General features: G+C 49.7%; 1 protein-coding gene across 2 annotated transcripts in view; it reads right to left on the reverse strand.

The window, feature by feature from the left end:
* The window catches only part of SEPTIN5 (septin 5), a 41,943-nt gene that overhangs the window by 17,144 nt on the left and 1,500 nt on the right, over positions 1-23,299 (reverse strand). The window contains exon 1 of one of the 2 annotated variants that reach the window (XM_059485509.1): positions 4,524-4,584. The exons of the other annotated variant lie outside the window; for it this stretch is intronic. Coding sequence (XP_059341492.1) covers positions 4,524-4,538 — 15 coding nt within the window. The 5' untranslated portion in view covers positions 4,539-4,584. Of the gene's footprint in view, positions 1-4,523; positions 4,585-23,299 lie in introns of those variants that run through there. 2 annotated transcript variants of the gene reach the window in all.

Genomic DNA, 23,299 nt, shown 5'->3' on the forward strand with positions numbered 1-23,299 from the left:
TGAAGTTGACAACGATTTGGTTGCAACAAAACCACAGTGTTGTTCATGGCCCCAGGAGCTGTGCTGACAGTGCAGGGAGGAACAAGGAACGACTGTCTCCTGAGTGCCTTGAGCTCTCACACATCACACATGCTCTCAGGACTGGCAGCCAGGGAGGAATTCCAGTCAGAAGGCCATGCCTGGCAACTCAAAGAACAGCTCAGGAAAAGAAACAGTAGAGTAGGTCTTGGCTACAGAGATCATCTTAAGACTGAGTGTCCAATGCTGTGGCTTCCAAAATGCTGAAGGACATTCAACTGCTCTCAGCCTCTCCTGTCCCTCCTAGAGACAGGAGAGATGCTCATCTGGCATCCTCAGAGTCCCCAAACCATAAATGACAGACTCCTTTGTGTCCCTCAGATATGCTGCGTGACACACCCAGAGCTGTTGGCTCAGGCTGATCTGTGTCCAAACTTCCCAAAGACAGCCAAGCCAATCTTGTTTTGCCCCTGTCCTTTCTGATCACAATCCTTTTTCCACACAGCCCCTAGAAATGCCCAGTGTAATTCCTGGCCTGCTCCTCCAACAAGAAATCTGATGTACACCACCCTTAAAAGAAGAAACACAGAGCACATCTCGTGAAGCATGCAGCCGAGCTCAGCAGGGAAAAACTTGGCATTTCTAAGACCTAGAGCAAATCCAAAGTGTTTTCTTCCACTGGCACCTCTGAGCTCCTCTCCAGGCAGCAGCTCAGGAGTCAAACTGGCTGCAGGGTCCAGGTTTCTGAATGTCAGAGCAGACAACCCCAACCTGCCCGGCCCCAACCTGCCAAACAGTCAGCAAAGGCAACACAGACTTGGGGTGCACCAAGTCCTTCCCACCTCACAGACCAGTTCTTTGTGAAACTGTGACAGCAGAGATCCTCCCTCCACCTGCAGGGGAGCTGTTTCCTGGCAGAGGTGCTGGGGCTTAGGGACTGCAGTGCTCAGGCTCCATCCTTGGAGCATGTCATGGGAGGAAAACTCTTCAGTCTGATCCAGACAGATGCTCTAGAGCAGGCAACAGGGTCCCACCAGGGATGCACCCAGCCAGCCTGGCCTGCATGGGAGAGTGGTGAAACTGCTTATCCATGGCTTGGCAGGGTCACACAGTCACGTAATAACAGCATTTATGTTTCTTCCTCTGAAACATCTAAGCTATTTTCAGTATTCCCCACAGAAGTGAAATTTTCTTTCTGGCTGTTTTCTAGGACGAAGGGAAGGGCAGTTCCAGTTCCTGTTTGCTCAAGCTGAACAGGAGCAGCAGCAGGCAGCAAACCCATTCCCAGCTTGGACCAGGGCAATGGAGGATGAGGAACAGCCAATATCCTCTATGCAGGTGCATAGCTGGGAGCCTCCAGGGCTCAGTTACCACCTCCTTCTCCTGCTGCCTCCTCTCCTACTATAATGAGCATCAGCGCTGACTTCAGACAGATGAATCTCACGGGTATTGCAAGGTCTGAACTCTGCTGCTTCATCACCAGCAGAGCTGCACACTCACCCTGAGGCTCCTGCTGACCTGATCCAAGGGAAAAAAGCCTTGCTGATCTAAACTCTGATGAATAATTTAACTTCAAACTTGCAAGCAAGGCTCCATCTAAGTGGATTCTGGGAGCATCAGAGCCCTGACTCTTTAGCCAGGTTTCATGCTGTGATGATCAGGAAAAAGCAAGATACCAGATAAGAGATGCAGAAATCCCAAAGCACAGGATTAATCCTCTGCAATGTTCAGTGCCACAAGCATAATCTGCACAGCAGCCAGATCTCATGTTTTCTTTTACCTATCCCACAGGTCAAACTTTTAATTTCCGCTCAAGGATCACTGCTGCTTTGGCACATAATCCCTCCAGAAATGTATCAAATTCTATTTCAAAGGTATTTATGCTCCCTGCTTCCTCTTGAAGTGCCTCGTGCTTCCCAAGCAGCACTGTGTGACTCATGCCATGCCTCCACTTCCAGCTCTTAGAAAGGAGCCACGACCGTAATTCGCCTCCTGCTTGTTTAAACTCGTGACTTGCTCTGGAGCGAGTTCACAGAGCTTCTCACACCCAGCTCCTCATTTGGGATAATCTGCACGATATAACAAACTGGGCAGACGCGGAGCTGGCTGGATGTCAGCCCCTCGGTGCTGCCCGGGTCTCTCCCCGCAGCCCCTCGGTCTGTGCCCGGGTCTCTCCCCGCAGCCCCTCGGTCTGTGCCCGCTCCTGTCGCGGGAGGAGCCGCGCTGCGGTCCCGGAGCGCTCCGCGCCAGGGAGGAGCCGGGGCACGCCAGGGCCGGGTCCGAGCGGGGACAGCCCCGGCGGCTTCCCTGGCCAGGGCCACACGGGAATCAACGTACAGGGCAAACCTGCCACCCTCGCTGCTTCCTCCCATTTCGAACATACTCCTTAGCACAGGACAGAGGGCTCCAAATTTAGCCTGCCAAGACAGAAGGAGAAGCCGGGTGGTGCAAGAAAGTCTGTGGCAGTCTCGGCACTACTGCTGCTCATCTCTCCTCCGATTCACCCTCCAGCTCTGCAGCACAGATCAGACTTAGATGCCCGGCCTCTCATCTCAAAGCTACAGCTGGGAAAACCAGGGAGAGGCAGAGCAGAGCCCTGCCAGCCCTGGGAAGCCAGGAACAGTGTTTGGGAGACAAACAGGTACACATCCCTCTGGGGCACAGAAGCTGGCTGGGCTGAGAGTGGTTTGGTCAAAAGGATGGAAAAGAATGGTGATTTATGCTCTGCAATGGAAAGGCACTGCTTCTTCCAGCTCTCAGGTTCTCCATCCAAATGACAAGAACATCAGTTTTGGAAGTTCTTGGTGCATGTTAACATTCATGAATAGAAAAAGGTTGGGACAGGATCCTACAGAAGGTGCAGTTTAAGTTACAGGTAGTGGTCCCAATCCTGCGATCCTTACTCACCGAGTAGTCCCTTTGCAATAGAGACGACTGCTCACGTGAGTAAGGGATGCAGGATCAGGCCTGTCTACCAAAGAGGCTGAATCCTGAACCAGACAGGACCATTGTGAGACACCTACACCTGGTCCAGCAGGAGCTAATCCAAGGGCATCACAGGGGAAGGCAGTCCAGGCTGGGGCACCACACCTGCAAACAGCACACTGAGCACAGATCATGGACAGCAAGGTAGTGGACAACAAAGATGCTCCACTCAAGCAGAAATTCTCCTGATTCATTCCCAGTTCACCCATCTCATGGATACTCCCACGTCTGCAAGGAGATCTTTCTTAACCCTGCTGTCCTCCCAGCAGGCTCCCAAAAACCTTATTGGGAGAATGAAAGCCAACTGTCTTGGGAGAATTCCCAACCTCTATCTTCCACCTACAATTAACATAACTTTAGCAGTAGTTGATGCCCACAAGAGAGGAGAATAAGCCCACTCAGCTCACCAAATAATTTTTAATTCCTTTAATTAAGGGGGGAAAGGCAGCTCTCTATAGCAACTTTCAGTTCTGGGAGGCACCCAAGGAGACAAAAGCTGGCCTCAGACTGTGTGAGCAATAACCCCAAAAAGCTGTGCAGAACAAGGAGGTAGAGGCACCTTCTCCTTCCTAGGGGCTCTCCTGATGAAGGACTCAGAGACCCAGGCTCCAGCCACACACCCTCCCTCCCTGCTGTCTGCACACTCAGTACCATGAAGCAGAGTCCTTGTGCACCTAGAGACAGCAGAGGCCCACAGGGACCTTCACCTTCCTTCCCACCCTCACCCCTGGGCTTGCAACCCCAGCCCAGTTGACAGAGATGAGCCTGCTGAGAGGGAGCCATGCACTCACCCTCCTCCCTTTGCACAGCTCTGCCTTGCTCCACCTCCACACAACACAGCTGTACCTGGCTGCCAAGTGCTGTCCCTCGGAGCCCAGCACAGCCCAGTGCTCCTGGAGAAAGCAGCTGTGTGCCTTCCAGTCTGCCCCAGCTCTCTGGGATGTGTGCTGGGCCATCTGCTATCCCACAGGGGTCCCCCAGGAGCTGTTTCCAGCCCCACCATAAAAACAGTCTGCAAACGTCACTGCCCACATCAGCCTGCCCAGGGCTGGGCCCTGTGTCAGGACTAGCATCTGTCTTTGCAGATGGATAATTAGATTCCTTTCCATTTCCTTTCCCCTCCTGATGGTTTCTCTGGCTGGCAGTTCCCCCACAGCCCCGCACAATCCAGCAGCATTAGGCAGAAGGAAATTTTGCTCCCTTCCTCCCCAGGATGTTGTTCTTGGTTCAATATGAACAGCAGAATGAACTGCATGACGATTTGAGTGCTTCACTGCAGTAGCTTTTGTCCTTTTCAGCCTGGTAAACACAGCCTTCCCTCCCATAGCTGCACCCTGCCCCTTTTCCCCAGGTGACCCAGAAATCACAGTGTGAATTCAATGAGTGTGATGGTGCTGGCAATTGGAAGCAATTAGCTAATCAGCAGGAATATGCAATCAGCTGGACTGGGGTTGCAGCACACTCCATTTATGAGCAGTGGTACCAAACACTCCTTTTGGGCAGGGCCTAAAGAAGCGTACCTGGTTCTCAGCCATGGTGTGAGATGCTCTCAGAAAAAGATCATAACACCCTCCTGCAGGAAACCTGAGGAAGAGATGGAGCAATGTTGAAATTGGGGTAATTTAACACAGAGCTGTATCTCAGAGCTCCCAGAGGAGGAGAGGATTGTGTGCCCAGAGGAAGCATCCAAAGAGATCCTCACTGAGCATACAAGATTGTCTGTTCTCCCCTGCCACTAAGAAGTGGCTTTCTGGGAAGCAGTACTGATACCTCAAGCCCTGATGGTTGCACAAGCATCCCCAGGACCTGCAGAGATGCACAGACACATGAGTTCCACCTGACAGAGAGAACTTATTCCTGCTGGGATCCACAGCTTTCCCAGTTTCCCCCTCACAGGAGATGTACAGACTGAAGCTTTCAGAGACAATCTGTCAATTCTGTCCTCTTGTACCCTGTGACATCCTGTGTTCTCTCTCCATGGGCAATGTCCTGAATCCATGCAGAGCATGGAGCTTACAGCCCTCCAGTGCAAACCATCAAGACTTCCAGCAGCTCCACATCACTGCCTGGGCTTGGTAGCTTCTGTTCTGCACGTGGCTGTAAAAACCAAACTGCTGCTTGTTCCATGTAAGGAGCTTTGAAATGCCTTTCAGAAGATTCCAGGAGCTTGCAGCTGCCTCCCTCCCCTGTGATCCCTGCCAGCCCACTGCTGGCAGCCCCCCAAGAGCTGCATGCAGCGTTACCCAGCTGTGCCAGGCTTGCAGGGCACAAGGCTGAGGCACTGCAGCCATGGCACAGCGGGTAACTATCAGTGCCTCTTGCACCATTTACAGCCTGGCTGGGCTTGCCAGGGCCTGGTACACACCGGTGCCCACACTGGATCATGGCAGCAGTGAGGGATGGTGTTCCCAATGGGCATCACAGCCCTGGCTGCCCAAGGAGGTCCCAGCACAGCTGTGGCACCACCCAGGCAGATCCAGAGTCTGGCACTTTGCTGCATGAATGAAGAAGAAAAGGTAAGGGCAGCAAGGCAGCTGGGGACCAGGATTTGCCTGTGGTTTTGCAGCCATCCAGCATTGACATTGGCTCCTTGTACCCTGCCATCGCAGACACTGAGGCTGTGCCTGGGGGCCAGCTGTCAGAATAATCAAAAACAGAGTCAAGAAATGCTTTCCAACACCTTTCTCTTCCCTTCTCAATCACCTACTTGCTCCAGCAAACACCAAGCCTGGTTACACCTTTGCTGCACAACTCACTGCTTCCCTGTGCCCTGCAGTGTGACTGGAGAGTCACATTCCATGTGATGATGGGAGAAAACTTCAAGTCACTGAACATCTAAATCAAACTGTGCTGTCAAAGGGAATTTAAATAAGTTTTTTCCAAGCTTAAGAGTAATAGGCAGTAACTGCTGAATGTTGCTTCTCCTTATCAGGGACATGTTGGCCAGTAGGGCAAAAATAAGACTAGTTAGTCTGAGTTTGTAGTGAAACAGAGCAAAGAATTTTAGATGAAGAATTATCTGGCTAAGAGTCTCAGCAGGAATTGTGTCAGATACTAAAGGGCTCCCCATGCCCTTCCATAACACAGGTGTGAATTGCAAGGTCTGGAGCCCACAGGCAGGATGGACCACACAGATCATTTACCAAGACTGCTGGACACTGACAGGTCCTGGTGGCTCTACAGTACCCAGATGAACACCCTGCCTGAGGCTGCTGCAGTTTGCCAGGCTGGGGGGTCAGCTCAGCAATCTTGGTGCTCTTGTGACAGGGGGGCAGTAACAGGCACCCCAGCAGAGCCAGGAGCCCAGCACAGCAGCCTTGTGTGCTCCAGTCCAGCCCCAGAGTTCATTAGCAGTTTTGCAGCAGTGAGAGACTCCTGCTAACCACTGAGATGGAGCCATCTGTTTCCATTTATGTGCTGGCTCACAGGAGCAGCTACACAGCAAAGGACTCCAGAGAGGGTTTGCTCTCCTGGGCACACAGGGAGTGAACAGCCAGCCAGTTGGGACAGAGGCTGAATTCACCCTCCTCAATGGCCTAATACCTCCCTTCTGCAAAATGAACACCTGGGAGGCACTGCAGCCCTCCTCCTCTGATTTTGTGACCAAGCTCCATCATTAATCCACCCACAGGCCACTTCCCTGAAGGCACAGAGGACTTGCTCCCAAGTGCTCCCACACCAAATTATTGCTCTGCATGGCACCACAGCAGAGGAGGGGTTGATAAAGCTGTTCCCACATCTCTTGGCCTGCCCTCTTAAAGCCAGAAGGAATCTGCCACTGATAAGCCAGGATCTCTAAATTAACAGCTACCGGGCCCTGTTTTTTTTCTATATCAGGGTCCTGCAGAAATGTTATGCCAAGAAATCTTTACCCAGACACCTTTTCCATGCCTTCATTTTTATATACATAATGCTTGGGCAAACCATGTACCCAGGCCCACAAAAGAGCAAAATGTGCAAGTGGTGCCTGTGCAACACAAAAGCACAGAGTGGCGATGAAAATGGCAGCAGGAACCATGGGAGAGTCTAGGCAGCTTCCTAGACAATGGGAAGACTCTATGCAGCTTCCAAAAAAGGCAGCAGGAACAAAGGGATGAAAACTGGGGACACCCTCTGTGGAGAGGGCTACAGAAGTATTAGTCCTGTCTGGCAGCTGAACTTTGGGAGGACTTTGCCACCTTGCTTTACCAGTCACACCTGCTTGGGAGGGAAAACAGTCTTCTTGCTCAACAGGAGGCTTCATACTATAAATCAGATTGCTTAATTCTTGACAGTTTGTGTTCAGAAACTCCCCTTTTCCTGTGCTTGCTACTTCCTCTCTGAGCACACTTTTTTCAGAGCCAGAAGAAACATTATGCTCCTCTCAGCCTGCCCATGGGCCCTGCAATTCCCTTCAGAGATTCCTTCTGTTTGGAGGATCTGGTGCCTGTGGTGGACTCACAAAAACAGCAGAGAGCAGCAGAACATATCTTAAATTCTCCTTTCCTTCACAATAAAATCTTCCTAGTCTTGACTGGAGAGAGCAGAACTGAATGTTCCTGGAGAACATTGCTCTTAGGTGAGAAAGGATGGAATATCAGGAATATCAGGACATAGCATGAACAAAACACAGCAACACCCTGTGATACTGCAGTAGCAGCAACTGCCTGGACAAAACTGCCACAAAACCAAAATCCTGAAACATCCTACACAGCTTCATAGAGGGATCCTTCCCAACATGATCTTGTCTCACTGCCCCAATCCCATCACCAACTTCTCTGCCCCATTGTGGTTTTGATTATCTCAGCTCCAACCATGCCCCTCTGCAGAGGGCAGTTCTGGATCACCTGGCAGACACCACCATGCTCAGTCCCACTACAATGGCACTGATGCTGCAGACAGAGGTGGGAGAGCAGCCAGACCTCAGGTCCATTCCCAATAGCTGGAAAAGAGCATTCTCTAAAGTGTATCCTCCTGTACCTCATGTATCTGGTCTAACAGCCCAAGCACAGGAGCTTCCCTTGCTTCTCCAATCTGCCTTTGCTTTGCTGTCACATATTGTCAAGCTGTCCCACTCAGCCCTGCTCTGCTGAAATCCTCCCAGGAGACATTTCTCCTCAGAGCTCCAGATAGAGTGACATTGCCATCCTGGTCCATTACAGCCCTGTCCCAATCACCCTGAGGCTGCTCTTGGGGATTTGATACATTGCAGAGAGCACACACAGCTCCAGGCCACAGAGCACAGGGCAGCCCTGCCTCCTGCAGCTCCCAGCCCACCGGGCAGAGCTGTGCTCAGGCAAGCAAGATCTGCTGCCAAGACCTCCCCCAGTGAAGGAAGAGCCAATGACCCTGCCCTGCATCAGGGGAGGCCCTGAGCAGCACAGCAGGGCTGGGCACAGAGCCCTGAGTTACCATCCCAGCTCCAGAGCTGACAAACCTCCCAGCAGAGCAGTGCCTGGTACAAAACCTCTTCTGTTCCTGGCACACGAGCCCGCTCCAGGCCGCTGCCAGGACACATCTTTATTGTGCCCTCCTGACTTCAACAGCAGGCAAGGCTTGGGGATAATGGTACCTTTGTGGGATGCTGCTGGGGCTCACACACAGAGGCTGCAGATGCAGGGGGCTGCCAAGGTCTTGAGCCCTGCAGGCAGCCAGCACTGGCACCGTGTCACCACTGACAGCAGCATAAACCTCTCCTGGGGCTCCTGGGACCCAAACTTCTCCTCAAAGACATGGCAGAGCTCCTCTGTTACCCAGCCAGCACCAGTCACCTTCAGTGTCATAGGCACAGCTGTGGGATGCTGAGCAGAGAAGAAAAAAGGGGCATTTTTAACACAAAATACCTGTTTGTCTATGCACTTTGGGACTGTTTCATCACATACAGGCATGGAGACAATGCTGGGGCAGGAAGGAGGAAAGTCTGCAAACTTTTGTCCCCACTGTGACATGGTCACAACAGGATTCATTTTCAGTCTCTGCTCCCAGTGCAACAGGGAAGAGGGGCACGAAGGCTGGGGAAAGTCTCATCCCATGAATGGTTAAACTCTCCCTGTTTAGCAGTGGTTGGAGGGAAATTTATCTCCAAGCAAGAGTCTTGATGCCACCTGGGACAAGGCCAAGAGAAAAGCAAATTCTTCCAGTCAATTCATTTCCTTCCAATACTGCCTACCCAGCTACAGGGAGTTTCTGCAGCCACACAGCCACAGAGACATGAGAAAAGACTGCTTTTATTTTCCCAGCCATAGCCTACCACAGCCCAGCTTCTCTTCAGCTTGAGCTGGAGCCAGAAGACAACTGAGCTCAAGGGGAAGTGGCTGGACACCCCCACACAGCTTGTGAGACAGCACTTGGAAGCTGTCCTTACTGAAAAACATGGACATTTATGAAGTCCAGAGCTGCACCTGGCAGACCAGCTCCTGCATCCAGGACAGAGCTGGGTTTGGAGGACTCCAGCAGAGTCCAAGGACTCCAGGCTCCAGCTGCGCAACAGAAAATCTTGGCCACCTCAAAATAGCAGACACCAAGTCAGTAGAAAGGGCCTTTTTCCATGTCAGGAAGCAGAATTATCTGGTAATTTCTGCAAGTAGCATCTATGGTCTCATGTGCTCCTCATCACTATCTGGACCAGCAGCTGGTACCCCAGCTGGCTCCCACCCCATGCTCCAGATCCTCAAATCTCCCAGATTTCTCACTGACATCTTGGGTCCTAAAAAGCAAAACCTCCAGGAGGGCTCTCATCTCCATTTCTGCTGATCCACAGGGTCCTCAAATTCAAAGAACCCAGCAGGGACTCTTCCATCCATGCACCTTTCCCCACAGCACATGGCCACACTTAGTGTGTTTTCCAGCTGGGCCCAGCTCAGCACCCTGCAGGACAGGGCTGGACTCTCACCAGGAACTAACTGCTCTGATATGTGACATGTCCAGCTGTGTCTTTCAGACTCTGCTTCTCCTTCCTACTTCCCCCCACTCTAGCATGGAGAAAGATGAGAACAGAAAGATAAAAATCCCCACAGCCATCACAGTTACCACCCCCTCACACAGCTGCACAGCACTGGGCAGGAGGCACAGGGCTCTCCTGGAGCCTCAGCTCCTTGCCTGCATCATTCAAACCATAAGCTCTGGCTTGGCCTCCAAACACTGCTCCACCTCAGAGCTGGAGACAGATGAGGTCACCTCCAGTCTGAAATCACTTCCGTTCTCAAACTGCTCCCAGGACTGTGCCACAGATTAAAAAGAGTGGGATGGGTGGGGAGGGAAACCCAAACCAATGGAGCATGTTCCCCATTAAGAGCTCAACACTTAATTTATCTCTGCCTCCCAGTTGACTGCCACCCGAACCCTCCACCCTCCCTCCTTCCCCTGCAAGAACAAATCTGGCAGAAGCTGCTTTGAATTAACAGCAGGGCATGGCACAAGCTGCACAGGACTACACTCAACCCCCAAACCCAAACCCAAGCAGAGCAGTGGGGAAGAATCACAGCTTGGTGTTGTCAGATGAGCCCAGCCACACTGCTCTGCCTTGTGCCAGCTCCAACTGCAGCAGCCCAACTCCATCTCCCCACACACAGGGCTGGAAATGGTTTGTACTGGCAATGCAGCACTGAGCACCAGCCCACAACCCTGTGGTTTCTCCAGCACAGCCCCATTCTTCACTGTACAAGTGGCCACACTGGCCAAGGTGGGAGCAGGATTCTCCCACCTGGATCAGACAGCACAAATGCCTAAGGAAGCAGACTGAGAAAGGAAAATGAAAATTAGGGTCACCAGCATGGGGGAGTCGTAAGGAAAAGAGCCCTGCAGTGGTCACACTTGGCCAGGAGAAAGCAGACTGACAGTTCAGTGGCATTCCTTTAAAAACACATTGACCACAGATGAATCAGAGTGTCATTGCTGGAAGCTCTAACCTGACTGCAGCACCCAGCAGTGCCTCAGGCAGTAACAGCCACCACACATCACTGTCATATACACAGTCAGGGGTTTTTCCTCTCACCCCAGACTTTGCTCACCACAGGAAGGCACCCAGGTTTTGTGGGTCTCTTCCAGAACTCCCAGTCTCATTGCAATGGCAGCCATTGGATGGGGCCATTTTGTCAGCAAATACAGCTGCTGTGGTCCACACCCTGTTTGGAATCCAATGCAGCTCACACATGCACATGGCCTTGGCCTCACTGGTGACACAGCAGCCCCTGGCACAACCCCACAGGGTGGGAAGAGCTATTGAAATGCAGTGGGTAGAGGAACAAGGGGCAGAACATGCTTGAGTGCAGCTATCCATCACATGCTGCAGCATTTTAGACTTCCTTCAAGCAGATGGAAGATGGGTTGTGTGTGCTGCCAATCTTGTGAGAGTTTCTTTGGATCACACAACAACCTTGGGGCTGAACAGCAGGAGAAGTACAGCATGACTGCATCTCCCAAGGAGCACTTGCTTCCTCAGCCTCTTTGCACAGGCAAACAACCAGCCAAAACTGCAATGAAAGTGAGACCTTCTTTCCTTGTGGGCTTCAGACCTCCTAGAAGGAGTGGATATCTGAGAAAGGAATCTCTCTCAACCCCTGGCACAGACCTGGGCTGTTCAGGTAGCTCCTCTTCAGCATAGACCAGGAATAAATACACTGCAGCACAAAGAGGTCTCAGCAGAGGAAGCAGCAGGCTGTTCCCACCTGGCTGCACTCCCACCAGCTTCTTTCTGCCAGTTCTGGCTTCCCACCTGTAACTCGGTAAGATGCCAGCAGAAGTCATCAACACGGGGAAGTGACTGTCCAACAGACAGGCTGCCTTGGTGGGGAGGTGAGGAACCCCAGAGCTTCCACACAGCAGCGCCGGTGAGTTCCCAGTGGGAGAGCTCCAACAGCAATGAGTGGAGCAGGGAGTGCTTCACACCCTGAGAAACACCAACCACGACATGGAAGGAACAGGTCTGAAGTTGAACATTTGGGCAAAGGGGAATCCGGAGGTTCAAGTGCCTGTGGGAAGCTTTAGTTGTGGTGTGATTGACTCACAGGGGAGCAGAGCCACACCTTCATCAAAGTATGCTGTGTCTCCCTAAAAATCATGGCCTCCAGACAGAAATGCCCCTAGACAGAGCTGTTATTTCCTGGGTTCAGTTCCATCACCTCTGAGCATAGAGAATTTCACTACAAACACCCACACCTGCCCTGCTGTCTGCTGAGCCCTTAAGGATCCAGTGCTGGTGAGCACTAAAGAAGAGTCATGCTCTTCACCCTGCACCCAGACACCCTGGAGAGCTCCAAACCATGTTCCTGTCGCCTGCAAAGATACCAACACTGCAAAAGATAAGAAAAGATCTGCAAGAGCAAAGCCTGTGTGAGTTTTCCATGCTGTGAGGAGTCTGGGTAAAGCAGAGACAGGCACATGGGAGCACAAGGCCTCAGGGCAGTGCAGTGCCTGGCTCCTCAGCCCTGCATTTGTCACCCAGAGAGCAGAGTGCAGCCAGCTCCACACTCCCAGGGAGCACATCCCTGTCAGGGTGCAGAGCTGGAGCACAGGGGCCATCCCAGCCACACAGGGCCCCTGCTCAGCACACAAAACAACTGCCAGGCACACAGAGCAGTCAGGAAGCAGCACAGCCACTGAGATAAACAGTGACTGTCCACTAGCCAGCTCCTGCCAGGGAGACACAGGAGGGGTTTAGGGAGAAGTCTGAAGGAAAATAAAGAGGACAATTTTCAAAAGAAGGTGGGATGAGCTTAAGAGATTAATCTGCAATGGAACATCTCTGCTGAACAGATCCCTAAAATAGAAGCAGCATTGTAAAAGTTTCAGTTCCAATACAGAAACCAAAATGTTAAATGGGTCTGTCACTCCTGAGCACAGCCACGTTCCTTTCACAGAGCTACAACTCTCACTGATTTTTTTGAGGCAAAGATGAAAGGGCCATTCAGAGCAGCCTGGAACATACCTCTTGCAGTAGTTTCCTTCAGCAAGCCCTTTCCTGGACCTAATCCATGGACCACAGCACATGAAAGGCAGCTGTAAGCCTGGCACCAGGTGTGTAAATGCCGAGGCAGCAGCAGCCCCCTCATGGGAGATGGTGAGAGCTCTTGCTACACAGCAGCTTAGATCAGAGGGATGGAGGGGGAACAGCAGTGACAAGGCTGCTCACCAGAGCCAAATTTATAAAAATCCAGGAGGTATCTAGCTCCTCAGTTTCAAAGGAGTTAGGCACTTTCATCTGTGTTAAAAGAAGGCTGTCCCTTGGTTCCTACTATTGCAAATTGCCTAAAAAAATTGCCTTTTAAATAACTGCATTGTACAATGGCCTTTGTGGGAATGCTCATCTTTCAGCCCATTGCCTTTCATCTCCACACCACCGACCCAGACCAGAGGAATGTGTCAGCTCCTTGGTTAATCCAGAATGTGCCAACAATTTCAGAGGCACTGCAAACAGGATCACTTCATTTGTGGCAGGAACAGCTCACATTCCTGGACTGGCACAGTGGGAAACTGCAAGGCTGTGGCCCAGGAGAGGCACCACAGACACCACTGCCATGCAAACACTCACTAACTGCCATCTTGCCACAAGGCCCCATTGAGCTTCATACTGGAACAAGAAGATCAGAGCTGCTGTGATCTTACCAAAAAAGGCACTGGGTTTATAACCTAACTCTGCAATTTTGGCAAATCTCACCACTGATAATTCAGTATAAAATACTGCAGCCAGACCAGGCAACCCAATTTGACCAGGACAGAAGTGGAATACGAGTCAAGGTCTCAGGGATGGTATTTTCTACTGAATTCAAGACTGCCATTTTGCCCCTCTCCTCACAAAAAATTACAGCCTTAGGAACAAACCTTATCACCCAGCTGGACTGCAGGAGACAGACACTAAAGTCATACATCTTGCAGAGGATTATTAAAAGACAGACATTCAAAAGTGCATTCTCTACACCACCTGAAATCCTTTCGACCTTAAGATAACAATTCATTCCCTTAAAAACTGAGAGAGAAAGCAATCACAAAAGGTTAGTGTCCCATGCTGAATAACTACTGTCCTTGCATCAGGACCACAGCCCAACCACTGAACAAACAGAGTTCTCCATAACATCTGTTCTTTGCTGATAACATCCCTGTGACACTGGTCTTTGCTGCTATTTCAGTCTTGATTTCCACTGTATCCAGTCAGAGTCATCAATGTACTCTCTACTTGCCCTGTAGAAAAACCATTATCAGCAGCTCAATAATAGAGTCCTGATTGTAAGGAACAGATAATGGTGGAATCCTCCCTCCTGAGAATTTTTCTGTAGAATTGCTGATTTCATGAGTCTCTTTCTGGGCTCATCTGAAAATAACAAAAATGGTGAAGTACATGAGATGTAAGATGAGAGATGCTAACATAGCAGACACTGGAATAGCAGAGTTCATGAAGATGTCACCTTTGAGATGATTACATTGGATTTCTAGAAGTCAGAATGAAACCAGATTAAAAAGATATTAGAGAAGACAGAAAGTCATTTGACTGCAAAAGCTGTGGCTGTTGGACACACAAGGGGCAGCAACACACAGTGTTAGAAAGAACTTGGAAGCAATGGAGTGGAAAAAAATGCATTTGCTGGGCTGTGTTTTCCTACAAGGCAACCCAAAGGAAATGGAAGCAGCCATGTAGGTAAGGCAGAGCAGCAAGGCAGGGTGGGGAATGCTCTGCTCAGTCCATGGGTTAGCAGAGAGCCAGCACCCCCTGCAATGTCAGCTCAAGTGACAGCCACAACAGGCCAAGAGTAATTTGTCACTCGCAGCCCTTTAACGAGAACTGGGTGTAAAATCAAATTAGACACCCATGAATGGCTCTTAGGACGTGCAGCACAGCGTGAAGTCAAACCTTTATGGGTTTCAGGAATCCAAGGATAACTATCTTCAAGCAAAGCTAGAACCACCATCACATGCAAAGTGAGGAGGGGTTCTCCTGGGCTTCTAGCCTGGGCTCTGACTTGCCAGGCCAAACAATGATCTCTTGGGATGCATTTTCTGGGATTTATTTTCTCAGATTTATTCTCTGTGTGGGTTCTCATCCCACTGCCCCTTGCAGGCTTTCCAGGCTCATTTATAAACCATTGCCTTGAAAATACAAAGCAAGACCTGCTTCCTTTTCTGAAGAAAACACATGCTGGCCTATTACTGCAGGATGCCAGCCAAGAGGTGGGTGGATATCCTAATTATTTTATTTTTTGAAAAATAATGAAGAAAAATAGTTATTTCTCATTAAGGAAAATCCCTAATCAGCTAAGGGACAAACTCTAGGTACCCAGCACACATGGATTCACTGGAGCCACAAGGAAGCTCAGCCCTCGAGCACACACAGGGTATCTGAGGAAAGGAGAGCAGTGGTCTCATCCAGACATTTCCTGGATGTCCACTGCCATTAATGTCATGATAAATGGGATCTGAGTCCTCCACAATGCCCAATATGTGCTGTGAGCTCTAACTTGCAGCACCAAACACACCCAAGTGCAAGATGCAGCACAGGAACAGCTGATGGGAAGGAGCATCCACACACTTTGCAGGGAAACAGAAGATGGCTCACTAAGCTTTCAAACTAACAAGCCCCATGACATCCCTCATTAGCAACCCCATGCACACACTGCACTGCTGCCACATGAGGGGCAGCTCCAATTACACCATCACTTGTTTACTAAGAGAACAATTCTGCTATTGCCTGACACCTGTCCATGACAGTGCCACCAGGGAGGAGCAGGGAGGACACTGGGCATTCAAAAGAGGCAGCAAAACGCCTGGCACTGGCTGGAACGTGTGAGCAGCTGCTGAGGAGCAGCCCCAGCACGTCAAACAGAAAGGCTTTCACTGACATTAATGAGAGATGGTGCAAATAATGCCATCATGCAAGTGCATTTGGGGACTGGCAGCTGAACAGAGCCAGCACTGAGGAACAGGAACACTGGGCTCCATCCAGTTGCTTCTGGTTTACTCAAATTGCTCTGAGATCCAGTGCTGTGAACCTGGTGTGAGCCAAGCAGGGTGGGGCAGGGCAGATGAGGCTTATCCAGGTGACAGGAGGACACACTCCTGCTGCACAGTGATGGTGATCAGGGTCCCAAGCAGGTCCATGTGGCACTGACGGGGGGTATGCAGCAAACAGGCTCTAACTCACTGACCTCCCTGAGCCTCTGAAGTGTCAGCCCCTGGGCTGTTGGCAAACCAGGGCTGATCCAGAGGGTCCCAGCTGCTCAGTGACCCTGGAGTGCTCCCCAAGCATGTGCCTGGATTAACTGCTCAGTAAAAGTACAGACTTCTGCTAAATTACTGTCCTCCCCAAGACCCACTTCCCTCATAAATACATGTGCTGCCAAGGCCTCCTTTCAAGGGGAGGGGAGCTCTTTAAAACAGCTGAATAGCCCAGGTATAAACCTTGGGATGGGACACAAGCAGTTTCTCTTCTGCTTGCTACAGCTCCAGTGCATTGCTCCAGCTGCATCACAGAACCATCTCTGAGAGTCAGGACTGCAAGGACAATGGCCAGGAGACAAGAGATCAGCCCTGACAGCATCTCTCACTGTCCCAATGACACATTCCTGCTCATCTTGGCCCTGTGCAATCATGGCAAGGCTTTGCTGCAGACCAGCTGCATCTCTTGAATGAACTCCTGCTGCCTTGATTCAGCCCACTGCCTACAAAACAGGGCAAATATCAGCTTCTGATGCTTGTTCCATTACTGTCTGATCCCAGCTGGCACCAAACTCCCTAAGCAGCAGGAACCCCCGAGAATCTATAGAATCTTAAAAGCCATAAATCTCCCTGACATTTTTTTACAGCAGGCCTTGAGCAGAGGGAAATTACTGTTGGTCCAGATGGGCATTTCCAGGACTTCATATCACTGGCAGAGACTCAGGAGAGCTTCAAACCAAAGCCAAGGGGATTGTACACAGGGCAGGCAGATGCCTTTGTGACTCAATTTCACCTGAATATATAATTAATGTAGTATGTAATTTATTTGAAAATAAAAGTGGATGTAAGACTGCAGGATCTAAAGAGACTACTTGTGTGTACGTATCACAGCGAGAATGAGCTCAGTGCATCAGGAAGGATTAAAATAGTTCCCACGCTGAGGAAACAGTGAGGAGACATTACAAAAAGCTGAAAGCAAAGTGACTTGCCTGGGAAGTAACCTTAAAAATAATTGCAATACAAACTATAGCAAGTAAAAGGCCTGGCTTGTGCTCTCATGTGTGTTCACACAGCTTCATGCACCAGAGGTCTGCAAGAAAAAATGAAACGTAATCACTGGAGCCACATCTGCACTGCCACGGGCTTTGCCTCACAGAAAGCAGAGGGAAGATGTTAAACCCTTGGAGCCTCTTTTCCCACAAGCTGAGTGGATCTCTTTCCCCTCCCTGCTTCTGCACTGACAACGTTCAGAGGTCAGTGGGACGGGCTCTCTCCTCATGGCCGCTCTCCAGGAGCTAGCACTCATGATCCCGGGGTTTATTTGCTCAGCCTGCACTCTCAGCTCCAGTTTCCCTGCCAGGAGTCATTCTGAGAGAATGGCACCAAGTGCCTCGGGTGGGGTCAGGCAGAGATGGGCCATCCCAGCCCCATACACACCCGGACACGTTGGATAACGAGCTGAAGACAAACAGGGCACTCCCCAAGATCCCCGGAAGAGCAAAGGGCTGAGCCTCACAAAGTTCAGGTCTCCTCTCCTTGGCACCGAGGGCTCTCACAGCACAGGCAGGGCCAGGCAGCCGCTGCCCCTCCCTCCCCAGCAGGAGTCAGGGCAGGGTGAGCACGGCTGTTCTGCCATCAGCCCAGAAACAGCCCGGACTGAAGAGCTGAGTGAACAACTGGAGTTAACTCTGGTAAGGGCTTCCCACCTCTGACTGACTTCAAACCACACTGGCTCACACCCCACAGAGCCCCAGGCTTGCATGAACCACAGTCCAAGATTCCCCAGTGTTACATTTCCAAGCATTAACTCTGAGCCTCCCTCAGCCCTGGCTGCCATGGCACAGCACCAGGCTGGGGCAGGCCAAGGGCTCCACAGCTGTATCCAGAGAGGTCTCTGCCATCCTGAGCATCCCTGCACTGTTCTGCCCAGCACAGCTACACCCCTCTTCCAGAACTCAACTTCTCTTATTTCTTCTGATTTCAGGACTGGACAGTTGTACTCAAGCCAGAAACTAAACAATTCTCCTCCCCCTCTTGGCGTTACACCCTTGCAGATGCTTGTGCAGGGTTTCACTTCCTCTTCAGTTCTTGGCCAACAGTTAGCCAAGCTTTGCTCATTAGCAAAACAGTCCCTGCATCTTCTCAGCACACTCTGCCTTCCAGCCACCCCCAGCACTTGGCTGCTGTGATGCTGCTGGGTACCAGCCTTGCAGCAGGGAGTGAGGACTGAGGGAAGGGAGAGCAGTCTAGAGCTGAATGTTAGCAGGTCATAACAGATTTCAATTAATGCACTGGAAATACAAAAGAGAAGGAATGAAGAATATCACCCTATTCAGTCCTAAAACGAAGACAGCTCTTACTTAAGTCAGAAGCAGCAGATCTGTTCCCCTTCCTGCAGCCCAGCCCCTGTGGTCAGCACTGTACATCCCAGTCTTCCCTCTCAGCGTGCAGTGCTGCCTTCCCCTGTTCATGCTGAAGAGTGTTTCTGGAAAGCCAAAACATGGATGAACAGCAGCACACATACATACTGATGAGGAGCATATGTTCTGGCATCTGATCCCACCACCACACACAAATCCAGCTCCTGAACACTTTTGTGGGAACAAGATGACTGCAAACCTCTTCACAGCTCCAGGGACAAATCTCTGGGAGAAAGGAATGTGTAACAGCAGACAAGCATTTTTTCCTGTGCTTCAAGGCTAACCACACTGTAGACATGCACACACACACACACAAAATCCAGCCCTTATGGGAATTATTCCAGTATGGTATGAAACTTCTTGCATACACTTCACAAACATATGAAGTCACACAAGTATTAGAGGTGCCCCACATTTCTCTTATGAGTAGAGCATTTCACTGTGTGGTTTCACTGTAACAGGGAAGCCTGTGCCTTGGGCAAGAAGGGGACAAACACTTAGTGTTGGTCAGGAAAGAAAACTCTACAGGTAAGCAAAGAATGTACCCTCCAGTTCATGCTCTGTTATCCAAGAAAAAAAGCAACACAGAGGCCACTTGAACTGGAAGAGGAACAAGAATAGGAGGGGAATCCTCTCAGCTCAGCCAAAAGGTATCTCAGCAAGAGGTACCTGAAGTGCTAAGGATGGAGCTGAGCTCCCCAGGCTTGGTTCCAGCACACATGAGCAGTAACTGCAGCATGGTTACAGGAGCCACCACTGTGGGGTGTCCCAAAACAGCTGGAGATACCCCTTGGACTGAACATTTAAAACTAATTTGGCAAAGCTCTTGAGATGCACAGCAGGCCCCCAGCCTGGCCTGGCACAGCAACCAACCAGCTGGCTGAGATGGAATCTCCTCTGCATTTCCAAGATGTCCATTTCTCTGGGTATTTAATGAACAGCACCTTAGACTGAAACTGAAACTGGGCAATATGGGTTCTAGAAGACACTGAACTCCACCAGTTGTTTCCCTCTCTTGACTTGCCATTCCTCAACTTTTCCAGGTCACAACACAAGCCCCTTACATTCACTGCTAGAACCATCAAATGAAGAACAGCATGACTATGAAGCCAGTAACATTTTTTGAGTGCATAACTGGTTGTAAGAGATTCCTTGACTTTGGAGACTAAAAGCATCCAGGGACTGTGCTTCTCCTTTGTTCAAATGGCAGCAACATTTCCCCCTCTGCAATTGCAAGCTTTTGAAAGCCTCAGCAGTCTGGAACCCAGCAGCTGAAAAAGTGTCACCAGCATCTCTTGGGGTTAAATGGAGGTTGTTCCTACTCCCTCAATATCAGCAAGGACCAAGCCCTAACTCTGTTGAACTTACACATTTGGTTAATGTGCCTGGAGCACTGGAACAGCCCTGTACAACTTTCACAAGTGCAGCAGAATTTTGGAGTTGAGCACAAGTAGCTGAGCGGGGAAATTGAAGTGACAAAAATCCTGTGCAGGAAGCATTTACTTCTCCTTTCCATAAACTGCAGATTGGTACTTGCTGATCCTCTCCCCTGCCCTGCACTCACAACTGTTTCATCCATTTGAAGCATAAATAATTGAAGAGAGACAGCAGCAGGAGACAGAATCTGTGCCCAGCTCTCCAGCGGTTCTGTTTCACCACAAAGCCCATGCACTCACCTCTTTTTACAGCCCTTTTCCAAGTAGCCAAGCAGACAAAGAATGGCGAAAAAAAAGTCCAAGTGCCCAGGATGAACTTCCCTTCCCAGCCCAGCACAGCCCATCTGTGACACAGGGCCTCCTGCAGCCAGGCTGTTTGGACAGATGCACAGCAGAAGGACAGACAGGGCTGAACCTCCTGACCTGCTGCAGTCCCACCCGCTCCCAGCACTGTTCTAAGCCCTGAGACTCTGCCCAGCTCTGAGGGCAAGGCACCAATACTGTCTTTTGAAATGGGCCAAAAATAATGAATGAAACACACAAGGCTTTTCACAGAGAAGTAAAAGCTTCCACTCCTATGTTGCATCTGGCCAAGATACACTGGGACATCAGAAAAACAAGCAGGGATGTGCTGCTTTAGGAGTGTTTCTAGTATTTACCTCCAGATTCTGTGACTAATTTGCTACTCCCTTTCTGGCAGGCGCATCTTGGTAGCCAGGATGCATGACCAGGGTTGGAAAACACAGAGGTTGGAAGAGACATTAATGTAGGGAGTCAAAGAGAAACAGCCTCACCCAGGGCAAGCTATGACACAGTGAGAGACTATCCAGCTGTGGTGAAATATCCCATTAGACAGCTGCAAACATAATTTTGCTTTCTCCGAGGGGGAAAAAAAAAAAAGCCACCTCACCACAACCACCCTGAATTGACACAGAGCAGGAACACAGATCCATACTGCTGCTCCCAATGACTCAAAGAATCACAATTATAAAATAATTGGTTTAATTCTGAGAAAATTAAAGAGTCAGTGGTAGTCTGTTCTCCTTCCAGATTCCCTATTTTCTGCACAAGCAACAACGCTCTTCTAGCCACAAGATACAAGAACTGTTATTGTAAGAAAAACATTTAGGTGAAAGATGGAAATGTTACAAAGGAACAGTGCAGGTACAAGTCCTCCAAGCTACTCCAGCAGAGACTTTGGGGAGATTCTGTAAAGACTTAGCTCTGCTTATGGTTTTTGTTGTACAGTTCCTGTACAAGAGAACCTACCACTCTGATGATACTTCTCATCACATGTTTCACCAAACTCAGTTAATCAATTCTCCCCCATAGGTATCTACATAGAAACTGAGGTCACATTAGGTCATATTCAACCAGCTCAAGGCAAGCATAAGGAATCACCACTTTTCCCTCCTCTTAATCTGTTCTTGGTCACCAGCAGCTGCCTGCACTGAGTTGTCCTCAGTTGATGGGCAGTATCTACAACTACCCTGAGTGTCTCAGCTCTGCACAGAGTTCAGTCCTTCAGGAGAAACACTTACCTGTAGCCCATCTGGGCCTATTTCTCCATAAGTTCAGTAGAGGAAAGGAGAAGGCAGTTCAGTACAAATTAGCAGGGAACTGGGGGATTTCCACCAGCCAGTGTTCTCTGGTAGGCAAGGCTGGGGTTGAAAGTTGACCTTAAAAATTATGCTCTGTGTTGGCACAGTTGCTATTTTAGATAGAAGACATCTCTGCTGTTGCAGGAATGATAGAAATCTCTGCTCCATTTTTATAAGAAAAAACCAAAGGAGTCAGAATGTAAATTTTTAACATATAAACCCCAGATTCTCAAAAACTGAAACATAAGAGCAATGAATTCAGTTTTCAATGACTCAAACTGAAACCACTCCTCCAATCAAAGTACTTTTTGCACAGCATCTTCTCCATACACAGACCCCCATATATATGTTACTGACAAGCAGACCACTTAAAAATAAGTTCAAGTAAAAAAAAAAAAGATTAAACTGAATGCAAAAGGCACAGCCCTGTAATTTCAAACCCACTGAAAGAACTGGATCCACCAGATAGTCTCTGCTCCCACACCCAAACAACTTTGCAAGTTGATGGGGTGGGGAGAGATCAACTTGGGAAGGAGAGGTTCCCATCCTCCTGATTTAAAAAGAAACAATGACTTCAAAGAACATGACAGACATGAACCTGAATGGGCAGGAGCCAGCTTCAGAGACACAGCAAGGTAACACCCCAAACACACACACACAGCCATCAACACGAGCTAGGGGGCATGTTCTGCACGAGTGTGCCAGGAGACTCCAGTTTAACCAGGTACTCCCAAGGTTTCACCTTTACTCCTCCCACAGCAACACCTCTGGCTTTGGCAGAGCACCCATCTGCTGTACTTGCCCTGTCAAACTCTTGACAAATTGCTGGGTTTCCCTACATGGGGCCTACTCCTCTGCACATGTGACATTAGTCATTTCTTCATTTCCTACCCAGCTTCACCATGAGAATCTCTATTTACCACTGGATCACGAAGAAATTGCTAGGAAAGAAACCATCCCTCTCCAAGAGGTGCTGAACTGAGGTATAATAAAACTGAGGAGCTTGGTGTCACCAGGCAACCTGCCATAGATCTCCACACCAGCCCAAGCTCTTAAACCACAACCCTTCCCCTGGGAAGGCTGGATGCTCTGCACACAGAGACCAGGATGCAACCTCCACCGACTTCAGTAATTAAGAGGTCATTCCTTGGAAATCAGAGAGCTGGAGAATCTCCCGTTATTTTTTCCTGATGAATGGCAGTAATTAGGAGCCCAGAGTACCCTGCAAATCAGAGTACCCTGAACGCAGACAATGCATCAGCCCTGACCATGCTGTGAGGGAGGATGAACACACGTTCTCTGACAGCACATTGTTCCATTCCACGGACTTTGTAAGTCATGAATATTATTAAGACTTTACCAAAGGCAACCCTACTTATATACAATCTATTGTACTGCCCTCTAAGAAGCTCCCTTCATTTCCCAAATATTCATTAAAAACCAGCTTTTATAATAATTTTTTTAAAAATCAATTCAGACAAGAACTACAGCCTTAGTAAATCCTTTCAATTGTTATCTGCTGTCAGATGCAAAAAGATTGAGAGCAGGCAGAAGAATCCTGCTCTTAAAAATGCTAAATAAAAATAATTTATACTTTTGTGTATTCAGTCTAATTTTAACAGATTGCTTTGTGTTCACAGCTTGGTTTTCCCTTTCCATCCACAAGTAACAGGCCTGGCCCAAACCCATAATGAACTGTGCTCTGTCATGCAGGAGC

This window comes from Ammospiza nelsoni, chromosome 18, assembly GCF_027579445.1.
Source record: "Ammospiza nelsoni isolate bAmmNel1 chromosome 18, bAmmNel1.pri, whole genome shotgun sequence".
Classification (NCBI taxonomy): domain Eukaryota; kingdom Metazoa; phylum Chordata; class Aves; order Passeriformes; family Passerellidae; genus Ammospiza; species Ammospiza nelsoni.